Source organism: Oncorhynchus tshawytscha, linkage group LG10, assembly GCF_018296145.1.
Source record: "Oncorhynchus tshawytscha isolate Ot180627B linkage group LG10, Otsh_v2.0, whole genome shotgun sequence".
NCBI classification, from domain to species: Eukaryota; Metazoa; Chordata; class Actinopteri; order Salmoniformes; family Salmonidae; genus Oncorhynchus; species Oncorhynchus tshawytscha.
This window is the reverse complement of record NC_056438.1, coordinates 22,999,099-23,014,515: the sequence shown is the minus strand read 5'-3', so window position 1 is coordinate 23,014,515 and position 15,417 is coordinate 22,999,099. Positions and strand designations below refer to the sequence as shown.

At 41.2% G+C, this 15,417-nt stretch overlaps 1 protein-coding gene across 4 annotated transcripts in view; it reads left to right on the top strand.

Annotated features, from left to right (window-relative positions):
* LOC112259967 (adhesion G protein-coupled receptor L3) overlaps positions 1-15,417 on the top strand; it is a 342,605-nt gene that overhangs the window by 170,086 nt on the left and 157,102 nt on the right. For all 4 annotated transcript variants that reach the window (XM_042328358.1, XM_042328359.1, XM_024434684.2 and 1 more), the window contains exon 5: positions 14,278-14,387. In XM_042328358.1, coding sequence (XP_042184292.1) covers positions 14,278-14,387 — 110 coding nt within the window. The remainder of the gene's footprint in view (positions 1-14,277; positions 14,388-15,417) is intronic.

Here is a 15,417-nt window from a genome sequence, read left to right as displayed (position 1 = left end):
CTGTAAGGTCCCTCAGTCGAACAGTGAATTTCAAACAGATTCAACCACAAATACCATAGAGGTTTTCCAATGCCTTGCAAAGAAGGGCACCTATTGGTAGATGGATAAAAACAAAAGCAGTCATGTATATACCTTTGGTAAAGTTATTAATTACACTCAGTTGCCAGAGAGGAAGGAAACCGCTCAGGGATTTCATCATGAGGCCATTGGGTACTTTATTTAATTAAATGTTTTATTTAACCTTTGTTTTAATTATATAAGTTTAAAAGAGTTTAATGGCTGTGATAGTAGAACACTGAGGCTGGATCAACATTGTACTAACTTAAATGACAGAGTGAAAAGAAGGAAGCATGTACTGAGTAAAAATATTCCAAAACATCCATCCTGTTTGTAAAAAGGCACTAAAGTAAAACCTCAAAAAATGTGGCAAAGAAATTAACTTCATATCTTGAATACAAAGTGCTATGTTTGGGGCAAATCCAGCACAACGCATCACTGAGTCCCACTCCTCATATTTTCAAGCATGGTGGTGGCTGCATCATGTTATGAGTATGATTGTCATCAGCAAAGACTAGGGAGGTTTTTTGGGGATAAAAATAAACTGAAAAGAGCGAAGCACAGGCAAAATCCTAGAGGAAAACCTGGTTGTCTGCTTTCCAGCAGACACTGGGAGACAAATTCATCTTCAGCAGGACAATAACCTAAAACACAAGGCCAAATATACACTGAGTGTACAAAACATGAATGCCACCTGCATTTTCCATAACATAGACTGACCAGCTGAATCCAAGCTATGACCTTATTGATGTCACACAGGATTGTTAAGCCTTGAGACATGGATTGTGAATGGGGTGAATGGGAAAGACAAGATATTTAAGTGTCTTTGAATGGGGTATGGTAGTAGGTGCCAGGTGCACCGGTTTGTGTTAAACCAAGCAGCGTTGCAGTGCTTTTCACACTCAGCTGTTTCCAGTGTGTATCGAGAATGGTTCACCACCCATAGGACATCCAGCCAACTTGACACAACTGTGGGAAGCATTGAATTGCTTTCGACACCTTGTGGAGTCCATGCGTCGAATTGAGGCTGTTCTGAGGTCAAAAGGAGGGCAGGAGGAGGGGCTCCACAACTTAATATTAGGAAGGTGTCCTTAATGTTTTGTACACTCAGTGTACACTGGTGTTGTCTACCAAGAAAGTTCCTGAGTGGCCAAGTCAGTTTTGACTTAAATCGGCTTGAAAATCTATGTCAAGTCTTGAAAATGGCTGTCTAGCAATGATCAACTTGACAGAGTTTGAATAGTTCTTTTCAAGAATAATGTGCAAATATTGTACATTTATATTAATTTGGGGACCGGTCAAAAACAATGAAACATTTATGGCAATTTAGCTAGCTTCCCAATTTGTCCTGGGATATAAACATTGAGTTGTTAATTTATCTGAAATGCTCAAGATCCACTACTCTGACAATTAATACAGATAAAACGGTCAACCAAATTCATTTTTCATCATCACTCCTTACTTGAGGCTTCTTTTTCTTCTTTGGAATATATATACATGGTGGTTGGCAACCAACTTTACGGTGCATTACTACAACCGACCCGGAGTGTGGACCTCAGTTCATCTTTCAATCACCCACATGGGTATATGCTCCTAAAATCCAATCAGGAGATGAGAGAGGCCGGACTTGCAGCACGTTGAGCATCACAAATAGAACCAATTTATATTTTAGCGCCTTGCCACGCAGACACTCGCGAGCAACGTGGCTGCAATGATTGAATAGCATGTATGTGCACATTTATTTTGCTATGCGAGCAGTGTGGTCAGCATGTTGGAGACTTATCCAGAAAGACTCATAGCTGTAGTCTCTGCCAAAGGTGATTCAGTATAGACTCCGTGTGAATACTTATGTTAATTAGAGACTGTATATCTGTATTTCATTCTCAACAACAATGTGCAAAAATGTCTAAAAACCTGTTTACACTTGATCATTATGGGGTATTGTGTAGATGGGTGAGAAAAAAAATATTTTATACTTTTTGAATTCAGATTGTAACACAAAATGTGGATTAAGTGAATGTACTTTTGGCAGATGTGGAATGAGACCAGTAGCAGTAGCTCCAATGTCATTATCAATGCAAGTAGTCATGACGTGAGGTTCAGTAGTAGCAAGGATGGTAGGGGTGAGTCATCTAATATACACACTGAAGCGGGCTTTGACCAAATATCCTCTGTCAAGACCCCCCGGTGACGCACAATCCAGCAAAACATGGAAGAAGCAAGTCTACACAGGGAAGCCGACCAGTGGAGGCCTGGGGAAGAACCAGGGGATGCGGGTTGGGCTTGATGTGACAGATGGACTGAGGGGGCACAATGTCACGTGACATTTTCTTCACCTCTTATGAACTCAGCCAGCAGCTCTTGAAGAGGAAGATCACCATGGTTGGCACAGTTAGAAAGAAAAAGTCTGATTCCCCCCCCCCCTGCATTCCTCGCAACAAGGGGGAGAGAGGGCTTCTCATCAAAGTTTGCCTTCACCCCCACCACCACTCTAGTTTCTTACCTCCCAAAGAGGAACAAGAATGTGGTCCTCCTGAGCACACTGCACGAAACAGTTTGAGGTCAGTGATCGTGAGGACAGGAAGCCAGCCATCATCGTGGACTACAACCACAACAAAGGAGGCTTGGACAACCTGGACAAGGCGATTGGAACTTACAGCTGCAGGAGGATGACTGCCCACTGACCCCTGGTCATCTTCCATAACATCAGTGATGTGTCCTCATACAATGCCTTCGTGATATGGAACATGATCAACTCTACCTGGATGCCTGATAAGCAGAACAAGAGGGTGTTCCTGGAGCAGCTGGGAAAGGCACTTGTAACCCCACACATTCAAAGAAGGGAGCTCCTCCCCCACACAACCGCCTCTGCAGAGCTTGTGAAAGCTGTTCAGGGGGCTGAATCTTGTCCTGATCCACCTGATGCTGCAGCTGGGGCAGGCAAAAGGAGGAGATGCCAATTCTGCCACCCAAAGGACTGTAAAACAAATACTATGTGCTGCACGTGAGATACATCTGCAAAGTCCATTCACACACACTTGCATACTGTCCTACATGTGCAAATTAGAGTTGATTTGATTTATGTTCTTCACATTTTTTGTATCTATCTAATTCTTATTTATTGTTGTTTATACACCTTGTGGGTGGGGGCAATGGTTAAAACAATGGAAGAAGACTAGTATTTTGTAGTTGAATTCTTCATTGTATGGTATATACAGATATATCACTATGTTGCCAAAAACGTTCAAGAGTGATATTGTTTCCCTTCAATAAAATGCATTCAAAACTACTTTCTGCACATTTCTGCTACTTTCTTAGGCTATACAAGTGCTATCTTTTGCTAAAGAATTAAAGTTACACCTATGCAATACATTTATAAATAATAATAATAAACCTCTACTTTAGTAAAGAAACCAATTATGGCAGGTGTGTTATAATAACCATGAGTGGTGTCCACTGAATGCTGTCTTCCTGCATTGTGAAGAGGGAAAACCCAGATATTCACAACGTTTGTGATGAATGACAGGTTGTTGTTTCTTGCAAAATAGATTTGAGGTTTAAAATTCAATTAAGCTGCTTCATTTTAGGGGTTTATTGAAGGCGGGTCATTTTTACCCTGAGGACAAGAGGAGTAAACAGAATGTTAAGACTAAACCAGGGTTAATATCAAACTAACTATTATGTGTTATACTCATGACTCATCGCTTACAAAACATGTCTGTCCTCGTGTTGCTATATTGCCTCAAGCTACACGATCCATCCACCTTCCTCCACTACCATGAGTCATACTGTGTGTAGTGACCCCATTGAGTTTAAGCAGATTGTATTCCCTGGGGGCCCTAACCTTTCGATATCTTCTCCTCACCCCATATCTTGGGTTGCACCAACCGTGACATCTGAGGGTCTGGGCCACTTGAGTTTAGCTGGGTTACTCATGGGGTGCACTATGTATGCTTACTCTCATCATTTTACATTTACATTTAAGTCATTTAGCAGATGCTCTTGTCCAGAGCAACTTACAGGAACAATTAGGTTTAAGTGCCTTGCTCATGGAACATCGATAGATTTTTCACCTAGTCGGCTCAGGGATTCGAATCAGCAACCTTTCGCTTACTGGCCCAACGCTCATAGCCGCTAGTCTACCTGCCGCCCGATCATCTGTAGCCTTAGTCATTTCAGCGTGAGTCACAGGGAAAGAAGCAAGTGTCAAGGCGGCTAGCCTGTAACACAAGCCCTGTTCTTGTGATTCAGGTTAGTACTATGTGTGCCAATTTGGCACTGCCAAATAGGTTTGTCGATACTATGGCCAGATTGAGAACTCAAAGCTGGTCAACCTTGGCTAGTGAGGGGCAAAGTATTTTATGTTAAGCATTTCAGAGACCCAGATTTAGCTAGAGATTTATACAAATTCAAGAGAATAGTCATTTATGCCAAGACACTTCTTTTATGAGAAGAGTCAATAAGTGTAGAAAATCGAAAAATCAGCAAGAGGGAATGTTTGGAGCGTTTGGTTATATTTGTCTCATCAATCATCGTGACCTGTAAACCAACCGAGAGACCCTTACACTCCGAAATGTGGTTTCAGTCATCCGCCCTGAGAAAGCACCCATTCTTTTAAACACACACCACTATACAGTCCTAGGAATTGCATATGTTTATCACGGACTCTGAGCATTGAGCTTACAGTTTCTTGGATTTCTGCCAAAGTGCTAGAGGGATAAAGCTGCTGTACTCGAATCCTATGGTGTGTTTTAGTATGATATACAAGTCAAAATACAATAACCCACAAGCAGGGCCGGCCCTAGCCTTTTGGGGGCCCTATGCGAGATTTGGTTGGGGGATCCCCCCCCCAACAATTCTATTCATTCTACCACAGGGTTGAACAATTCTATTCATTCTACCATAGGGTTGAACAATTCTATTCATTCTACCATAGGGTTGAACAATTCTATCCATTCTACCATAGGGTTGTGTATTACTATTCTTACTCTCAATAGTAAGTTGAGACCCCAACTGAGTTCCTTAAAATAATGTTTTTGTTGTGGGCCCTAAGCGACCGCTTATGCCCACAAGCTCTGCAGCAGTCTGGGTTCTTGTCCATAAATGGTGAGGGAGGAGAGAGAGAGAGTCCATTTTATGATTTGGTGCCTACTTCTTTGTGGACACTATTCCTACAGGATGAATGGGGACTTATTTCAGATATACAATATAGAAGAGTGGGAATTGTGAGCAGCCAAAACCCACTATATGAAAAGCCACTAAACTGTTGCAATGTCTGAGTAGGATTATGTTTGTCAGGGAGGAAAAAGTCCCAAGCTGCTCATATTTGGAGAAGTGCTCTCCCCTCCGTTCCAGAATCAAACCACAATGATCCAGATTCAATCAACCTAGAACCTTTCAATGTCTCCACAATTCCCCCACAACTCATATCCCCATGGGTAATTCAACTCCATTCATTCAGGGCCCGGAGAATAGCTTCTAAATACATTACAAGTTAGTCGTTTGATTGAGCAGTCACTTTTGTGCGTCTGCTTAGTTCCACGTAACTAATCCTGTGGAACTATAGAAAAGGGATCAGGTTTGTCGCCCAGAGTGCTTCATCAAAAGACAGGCACACAGCTCTTCTCTCCTCTCCAACCAGTCCTAATATTTATATATTTCTTAATTTCGTTATTTTACTTTTAGATTTGCGTGTAGTGTTGAGAATTGTTAGATATTGTAGCACTGTTGGACCTAGGAAAAACAAGCATTTTGCTACACCCCCAATAACATCTGCTAAATACGTGTACCAATAAAATGTTATTTGATGTTCCACTAATGCTAACTGAACATCCACTTCTGTAAACATTTGAGTTGACGTAAGCCACAGCAATGGGCTTTATTGTATCTCCTTTACGTTATGATTGTCTTGATGGCTTGTCGTGATGCTCCATGGAGCTTAGAATACACCGCTGGGCTTGAGCGGTTTAAAATGGGGGTCCCCGTCAGCGCTGGGCATTAAATCCCCCTCCCACATGTCTTCCCTTGTATGTACTGTTTACATTGGTGTCCCATCTATCTGTTTCTCTATGTTAATCTCCATTCAGCATGGGTTGTGGCGTCGGAGGACGGAAAAATGACAAATGGATAGAAAATATAGAACTGCCAACTGTGGAATGAAGAAGTCTCTGGATTTGTGTGATACATATATTCAGTGATGCCACAATAGATGATTTATCAAGTTTGCGGTGTGCGAGTGAGCCAAGACATGGACGCTAGCTCGCTCTATGCGTCCACGACATGCGTGTCTGTGTAGGTTGGTGTATTGTGCCCTGCGAGATCCGTTTAACCTTCCCGATGCTTTCCATGTACGTGTGGGCACAGCTTCATAATATGAGCTTTTGCTAAGGTCGCTTTGATCCATGCCACTGTCGAGACTAATGCAGTTTTAATACGAATTCTAAAGATTAGACTTCAGTCCACAGAAAGATATCATGCCTTTGTGTGGCGCACTCAATATGTCTTGCACACCGAAGGGGACTGAGTGAAGGGCGTCAAAAGGCACACCCAATGAACACACAAACACAGTTCACATGGCTCTCTACAACATCCTTGAATCTCGTTTTAAAAACAGTCTGGCACTGGAGAAGGACATGTCGCTGTAGTGTGGGGATAAGAGAGAGAGAGAGAGATAAGACATGCAGTTTTCTGACAGGCTGGAGGAAAAAGAGATGGATGCTGTGGCGCTCAGCTGGGACAGACAATGAATGAAGTGTACTGTAGGCAGGAGGACCATCACTAAAGCATAATGGGTCCCTACAGAGGGCCCAGGATGTTGACCCATTCTTCACTCTCTCACTCTCTTTTTTTCTGTCTCCTCTGCCTCTCCTCTTTCTCTCGCTGTCTCTTGCTCTTGTTTCTAACTCCCTCTCTTTCTCTCACTCTCCACACTCATTTCAGACCTGTCCAGACCAGGTCAGATGAGACTGCTAGCTCCGGTCTCCTCGGTCTCCACTTTCACTCTCTAAAGAGTAGGGCACATTCTTTTTTTCTTGTTGCCACTGGTGGCAGACTAATAACAGATACTTTGTCAGCCTGACTGTAGCACTGTGATGCTTGTCCCCCTGCTAGCACACTCAAACAGACATGAAGGGGACACACCAGGGAATCGTTTTCTCAGAATAAGTCAAAGTTAAATGGAAGTGTTTGTTTCTTTTTTGACATGTTTATTCCTCAAAGATACTGAACTGTGGAAGAACTCAGTCCCTGTTGGTGGACTTCTTTGCAGTCAGTGCACCATATTCTGGTTGATTTGGGAAATGTTTCTACAATATTCTTGTACAAATTGCTTATGTAGCAATTCAGTGCAGCTAATGCTACGGGTCACTATTATCTGAAATCCATAAATATTGTTCTGTCATAAGCAGTTTATTGGACTCGTCTGTATCTTTTTGACCAGATTTCAATCAGTATATCAGTCTATTGGCAGCTGAAGGAGGATATTGATAGACGCTTTCCCGTGTTTTAGTTCTCAAATGCTGACTAATGTGTCATCTGAGGTGGACTGCACAGCCCCAGTATTGGACAGACACCATATTGCTGTCTGTGTTCGGATGAGGGGGAGGGTGTGATGACTGAACCCGTTCATTGTCACTTTGGTGGCAGTGGTGGGATCAAGCAGCGATTATAGCGTTTACGGTTTGTGCTTACATGGTGCTCTGTGCTTTGTGCCACATCCACTGTCATCAGCTGTACTGTCTGAGCCCTAATCTGGCCACTGTAACGAATGGTGTGGGAGCAGGCAGCGAAGTATAGGGAGGGACGGCTTGGCCGGGGGCTGCTGTAGGGGCGGTTTATGGCCAAATTGAAAAATTACGAGCAAAGGTTCTCGCCCCCAACAAGCACTGAGATGGCGTTGAATTCTAACGTCGACAGAGATGGTTATTTGCCTGAAACAGGCTGTTAATGTCAACATCTTCTTTTTTTTAATCTCCTTAATTGAATATGATCACCTTTTGGTCTTCCTGCCTATGTTCTGAGAGTACGCATGTTAGTGGTGCTCGTTTGTCGACGTGAAATAGTCTTTATTCAAATGCCATGGCGATGACAAGCGAACAGGAGGCCGAATATGCTGCAGTGAAACAGTAATTATTTACTTCATGTTTTGCTGGAATGCCTACTGCAGATGCTGAATGTTTTTCTAAATGATGTTATCCTTTGTCCTTGATGCTTTTTTTGCAGTAATCTAGGATCTGCTGCAGTAATCAAGGGTCTTCCAATTTTGCAGCACACACGTGACATAAGCCATTATAACTTGGCTTCTCAAATCAAAGTTTTGAACACAATTTTTGTTCACCCAGAAAAAACAATTCACTCAAATGTATTTCTATTTAACTCTTACACTTACTAAACACAACGCCATTGATGTCATTCTTAAGCTTCCCTAGAAGGGAAGCACTCCAACGCACATTTCTCGAGGGTGAAGTTCCCCCTAGGTACTGATCTAGGATCAGCTTCCCCTTCCCCAATTCTTACCTAATGAAACACTGGCCCAAGATCAGCGTCTGAGGGATATATGTGATCGTATTATTAATTTCCATGTTTGAATCATTCAACGTCCTGAGAATCTGTTGGCTCAATCTGCTAGTTCAAAGGGGCTGCGTATGAGCCAAGAGTCTGATGAAACCCTGATTATCCTCCTAATTGGTCATTGTGAAGTCATAGTGCCACGTGGTACGGCATGCGGCCCCTTCCATTGATTCCTTCCCACTCTGCTATTGATTTGCACTTAATGTGTTTAATTTTATTTTTCATCTGGAGTATTATAGGGCCTAACTGTATGTGCCTTCAGGAAGTCAGTTCTCAGTTGACATGAGACTGAGGCATTTGTCCCAAATTGCACCCTATTCCATACATGGTTCACTACTTTTGATCAGAGCTATATTGGCCCTGGTCAAAAGTAGTGCACTAAATACAGCCTTGGTAAAAAGTAGTGTAATAAATTGGTAATAGGATGCCATTTGGGATGCAGCGTGATAGAGAGGTTAAATTGTAGGCTGTGCGCTGAATGATATGTGCCACAATGCCTTGTGGGAATTGTAATATGGGTCAAGACAGATGTAAAGACCGGGATTAAGTGTGCAATCTACATCATGGAGTATTATATTTTTTAATCCACCCCAGAGGAAATGTTTTACAAACCATGATTAAAGTTGCTGAATATGACAGGGCCTTGAGTGGAACTGTTTGTTTGTCAACATGTTTTAATCAAAAAGATAATGTTCTATAGAGGATGGTATTGGCTTTGTAAAATAACCCTCCTAAAAAGAGAGCACTCTTTGAATATCCAAAAATGTATATTTAAATCTATTTAATCATGATAAGCACGAGAGATTACATGATTGCTGTTTCTTGACAAATGTATTTAAGATAATGTACTGTGTGTGTGTATATGCATGTTTTGAAGAGCTGCCTGTCCAATTTACCTTGCCTTTCTAACTCCATCTGACATCCAATCGCTTACACCTTCCCACCCCATCACCCTCGACAATTATTCCTTGATAGTAAACCAGGAGAGGATAGAGAAACCTGCCCGGTGATGAGGAAGGCCACTATAATTGTTTTCCCTTTTCATCAGCCTGACCCTTATTTATTTGAGTGGCGTTTACAGCCTTTGGAATTAACTCTTCAAATGAACAAACAGTTCTCCAGATGTGTGTCTGACAGAGGCTCTTTTCCCCCTCGCCACGTAACCTGAGGTGTGAGTGAGTGACGGCGAGGGGTCATGACCCCATAAATCCGGGATGGGTGTTGGAGCTCCGGACCATATCTCATTAAAGGGGCACGGCCTTCACTCTCTCCCCTCACTGGAGCGATTGATTTGTCCTGGGCCAATCAATGTTAATTAAGGTGTAAGGGAACCCTTTAATTGTGCTGTATGAATCATTGTGTCAGCTAGCGCTTTGACCTTCTCTGGCTTACATTGTGACGAACAGCTCCTCGTGCGAAGAAAATATATTCCAGATATTGCCAGGTGAGCATAGTAGATATCAGAGAAGATTTCGTTATAGTAGTTTTAGATTTATTCGTCGCTTGTCAAGGGATGACCAAGAGTATAGGTTCACATATAGGTCAATACAGTACATTGTGAATGGCTCTCGTGAGAAGCACTGTAAATGCATTTGAGATCTTGTCAGATTAACCTAATAGATAGAATAATAGTTTGGGTGGTAAATATATTTTAGACAATCCAGGTAACGCTAGTAGATGTGCCAAATTACAGAGGAGGAACTTCTTGATGCAATTAAAGCATTTAAGTCCGGGAACACCAAACCTGGTAGATTATCAGATGCTCAACAAAAAGGTCTGCTTTCATTATTACTGAAACAGTGGTAAAGATCCAGTCCATCTAAAGTAATTGGAGGCCCCTTACACTTTAGTGTTCTGATGCAAAAATTCTAGTAAAATGCATTGCGCATAGAATTAAAAAGGTATTGTTGGATATTTTTTCATGCTAATCAGACTGTTCTTTTACATGGACAAATCTCCTATAAAGTGGGGTAAAGTCATGTATAGTAATCTTAGGTGTAAAATAGTCTACTAATGGCTACTTCTCTGAAAGTATAAAACTGTCACGAGGAGTAAACCAAGGTTGTCCACTATCAGCATATCTATTTATTATGGCCATTGAAAAGTTAGCTAATAAAATCAGATCCAACAATAATATCAATGGGTTAGAAATCAAGGGCTTAAAAATATCCACAATTCCACAATTTGGATCCCTCCACATCCTCATAGAGGATCTAGATAATTGTTCTAACCTCTCTGGATTACAACCAAATTATGATATTCAAATCCAAATTATAATATTCAAATCCAATATTACGTATTGGATCACAAACAAATAAAACTTTAGTAATGCTTCACGGTTGGGATGGTGTTCTTGGGGTTGTACTCCAAACACGGCGAGTGGAGTTTAGACCAAAAAGCTCTATTTTTGTCTCATCAGACCACATGACCTTCTCCCATTCCTCCTCTGGATTATCCAGATGGTCATTGGCAAACTTCCGACGGGCCTGGACATGCGCTGGATTGAGCAGGGGGACCTTGCGTGCGCTGCAGGATTTTAATCCATGATGGCGTAGTGTGTTACTAATGGTTTTCTTTGAGACTGTGGTCCCAGCTCTCTTCAGGTCATTGACCAGGTCCTGCCGTGTAGTTCTGGGCTGATCCCTCACCTTCCTCGTGATCATTGATGACCCACGAGGTGAGATCTTGCATGGAGCCCCAGACCGAGGGTGATTGACCGTCATCTTGAACTTCTTCCATTTTCTAATAATTGCGCCAACAGTTGTTGCCTTCTCACCAAGCTGCTTGCCTATTGTCCTGTAGCCCATCCCAGCCTTGTGCAGGTCTACAATTTTAACCCTGATATCCTTACACAGCTCTCTGGTCTTGGCCATTGTGGAGAGGTTGGAGTCTCTTTGATTGAGTGTGTGGACAGGTGTCTTTTATACAGGTAATGAGTTCAAACAGGTGCAGTTCAAACAGGTAATGAGTGGAGAACAGGAGGGCTTCTTAAAGAAAAACTAACAGGTCTGTGAGAGCCGGAATTCTTACTGGTTGGTAGGTGATCAAATACTTATGTCATGCAATAAAATGCAAATGAATTAAAAATCATACAATGTGATTTTCTGGATTTTTGTTTTAGATTCCTTCTCCCACAGTTGAAGTGTACCTATGATAAAAATTACAGACCTCTACATGCTTTGTAAGTAGGAAAACCTGTATACACTTTGTAAATAATATGGTAAATAGGACTGGTGGAAAAATATATGGAAATGTCTCCTCTACTCAAAACTACAACCAACTCATAGCAGCATTACCGCAAGTGGAAGGGGGGAAAAGTAGGGAACTTGTCTGTTATTAATCAAAATTTGTTAAAAGAAATTGGGATAAAGAAAAAAGTATACCAATTCTTGCAACCAATAGAATGTTATATACAGTGCCAGTCAAAAGTTTGGTCATACCTACTCATTCAAGGGTTTTTCTTTATTTTTTACTTTTTTCTACATTGTAGAATTATAGTGAAGACATCAAAACTATGAAATAAAACATATGGAATCATGTAGTAACCAAAAAAGTCTTAAACAAATCAAAATATACTTTATATTTGAGATTCTTTAAAGTAGCCACCCTTTGGTTGATGACAGCTTTGCACACTCTTGGCATTTTCTCAACCAGCTTCACCTGGAATGTTTTTCCAACAGCCTTGAAGGAGTTCCCACATATGCCAGGCACTTGTTGGCTGATTTTCCTTCACTCTGCAGTCCAACTCATCCCAAACCATCTCAATTGGGTTGTGGTAGGGTGATTGTGGAGGCCAGGTAATCTGATGCAGCACTCCATCACTCTCCTTCTTGGTCAAATAGCCCTTACACAGCCTGGAGGTGTGTTGGGTCATTGTCCTGTTGAAAAACAAATGATAGTCCCACTAAGCGCAAAACAAATTGGATGGCCTATCACTGCAGAATGCATATTTAGTTAACTCTAATGAACAGATCCTTATGGATTTTGCGACTGCAGTTCTTAAAATGTTCCAGATTGACTGATCTTCATGTCTTAAAGTAATGATGGACTGTCGTTTTTCTTTGCTTATTTGAATTGTTCTTGACATAATAAGGACTTGGTATTTTAACAAATACGGCTCTCTTCTGTATACCCACCAGCCCCCCCCCGACCCCGCCACCTTGTCACAACACAACTGATTGGCTCAAATGCATTAAGAAGGAAAGAAAGTCCACAAATGAACTTTGAACAAAGCACACCTGTTATGCATTCCAGGTGACTACCTCATGACGATGGTTGAGAGAATGCCAAGAGTGTGCAAAGCTGTCATCAAGGCAAAGGGTGGATACTTTGAAGAATCATATAAAATATAAAATATATTTTGATTCGTTTAACACTTTTTTGGTTACTACATGATTCCATATGTTTTATTTCATAGTTTTGATGTCTTCACTATTATTGTACAATAAATAAAAAATAAAGAAAAACCCTTGAATGAGTAGGTGTGTCCAAACTTTTGGTACTGTATGTATACAAAAAATATATATGGGGGACGCAGACAATTACATTGACGGAAGCCACAATCTATCTGCACTATTAAAGCTGATCTGTCTCCTCAAAAAATATATTAAGAAGAAAGAAAGAAAAGAAGAGAAAAAGTAAATGTGCCAATTTGGTTGTATGATTTTATGGATTTTTACATAAAGCTGAGGTTCACGTGCCGGGGGCATGTGACCACTAACTCCTCTAGTGGTGACATTGACCTTTGCCTCCTGTTGGTCTACTGATGTGCACAGATGGTTTATTCCGATCAATCGATACACTCGTTTAAGCATGTGATAGTTAATGTTGTGCAGTAAGTGTGGTGGGATCGAGCTTTGATTGATGATTGCCTAAAGTAAAATGGCAGACTTAAGACACTGCCAGCCAAGTAATTGTGTTAATAATGAAAGCCGAGGTGAAAGCTCTTTCGCGTCTGAGCCGATTTTGCACTCGGCCGGCTGTGTCCTCTCCCAATCCGTCATGCCCTGAATATGAGTCTGCACCCGGTCTAAATTCATATCACGGCAGAGAAAATGACTGCATACCAAATGGCACCCTATTTACTACGTAATGCACGACTTCTGACCAGGTCTCAAAGGGCTCTGGTCAAAAGCAGTGCACTATAAAGTGAATACGGTATCATTTAGGACAAAGACATTGTTTTAGCCCGAGTCCAACCTTCTTCTTCTCGCCAAATGGATGATTTTACCGTTGACGGCTTGGCAGTCAATGTTCACTGAACCCGCAATGCATCAATTTCTCAGTCTGAGCAGCAAAATGAAATGGGAATTCATTCTAGTTCATTAACCACTCGCTAAATGTTTATCATAGCAACATCAGTGTTTTATTGTGGTACCTCTGGATATTGACTGTAATGGTTCTATTACCAGTATATCTGAATTCACAAACACACCCCTGTAACGGTCCAACACATGGTTAATATTTTCATTTTGATGTCCTGGATAGTTGGTCCTTGCATCCATAGCTGTCTATAAAGTGTTACATTTCTCTATCGCCATCCATTATCTGGTGACCAAAAACACTTTCAGAATGACTGATTTGTTGTTGTTTGAATCCCAGATTGCCCCTTTTAACCTGACCTTTTAACCTCACCTTTTTCTTCCTTTTCAGATGTAATAATCGGACCCAGTGTGCTGTAGTGGCTGGACTAGATGTATTTCCTGACCCTTGCCCCGGAACCTATAAGTACCTTGAGGTCCAGTACGAATGTGTACCCTACAGTACGTATCTCTTCATTCTCTTGTGTTCTTCTAAGCAGTTCATGGATACTTCCAAAATTGCACTCTATTTCCTATATAGTGCACTACCTACTGTATGTGACTCTGGTCAGTAGTGCACTATAAAGAGAATAGGGTGCCATTTGGGATGAAGCCCATGACATAGTGCATGATACGTATTGTAATGCTCTTTTTCGTCATGCTTAATTCCATGTAACAGCAATGCCACTTCACTCTGTCACATACAAACATGTATGATTGTGTCCTTAACATGTCTTTATGTTGAAGTTAATGTGGTCCCTTTTAAGTAAGCTGCTACGGTATATAGGAAGGTACAGTAGCAACTCTGGCACTGGAAAATGTCACTATCTGACTCTGGTACCTCTCAATGTATCCAAATGTGAAAAATGAACGTTCAAATGAACTTACGCAGGACAATGTGTTTACCTTCATTCGAAACCAAGGTACTTTGTCTCATATATCTGTTTGAATGTCAGATGTATTTCTCTTCTATCCAACTCATCATTTAAAATGTTCACGTAGGAACAGTGTCAATGATATTCTAGCACATGCCATGTTGGGCTTATAATACATATCTGTTAGTGGATTTCCGATGTTGACAGTATTGATTGCTTTGGGGGTTTGATGTTAAAGTGAGACGTTGGATTCAAGGTAGATTCAGATTTAATGTAGAATTAGTCTTCAATGTATTACCAAAGGGCTATCGTCCATAAAGAAATCAGTATTGACATTTTGACGTTGATGTCATTCATCTTCCACAAATTCTTGACAGCGTTTTCAGAAAACTGACAAGACTGACTGATTTCTGTCAGTAGAGGTAATTGTAATTATAAAACCACAAAGATAGCCCTAGTTGATGATGAAACAAAACCAGATGCTCTGGAATTGGTCAATCAATTTGCTCACACACCTAAACGAAAATATTGCATCATCAACCGATTATTTTGTGAGTGTTCACCTTCTGGTCTAAGTATTCATGCTTCTGTCAGAGCTATTACCAACTGTCAAGTTA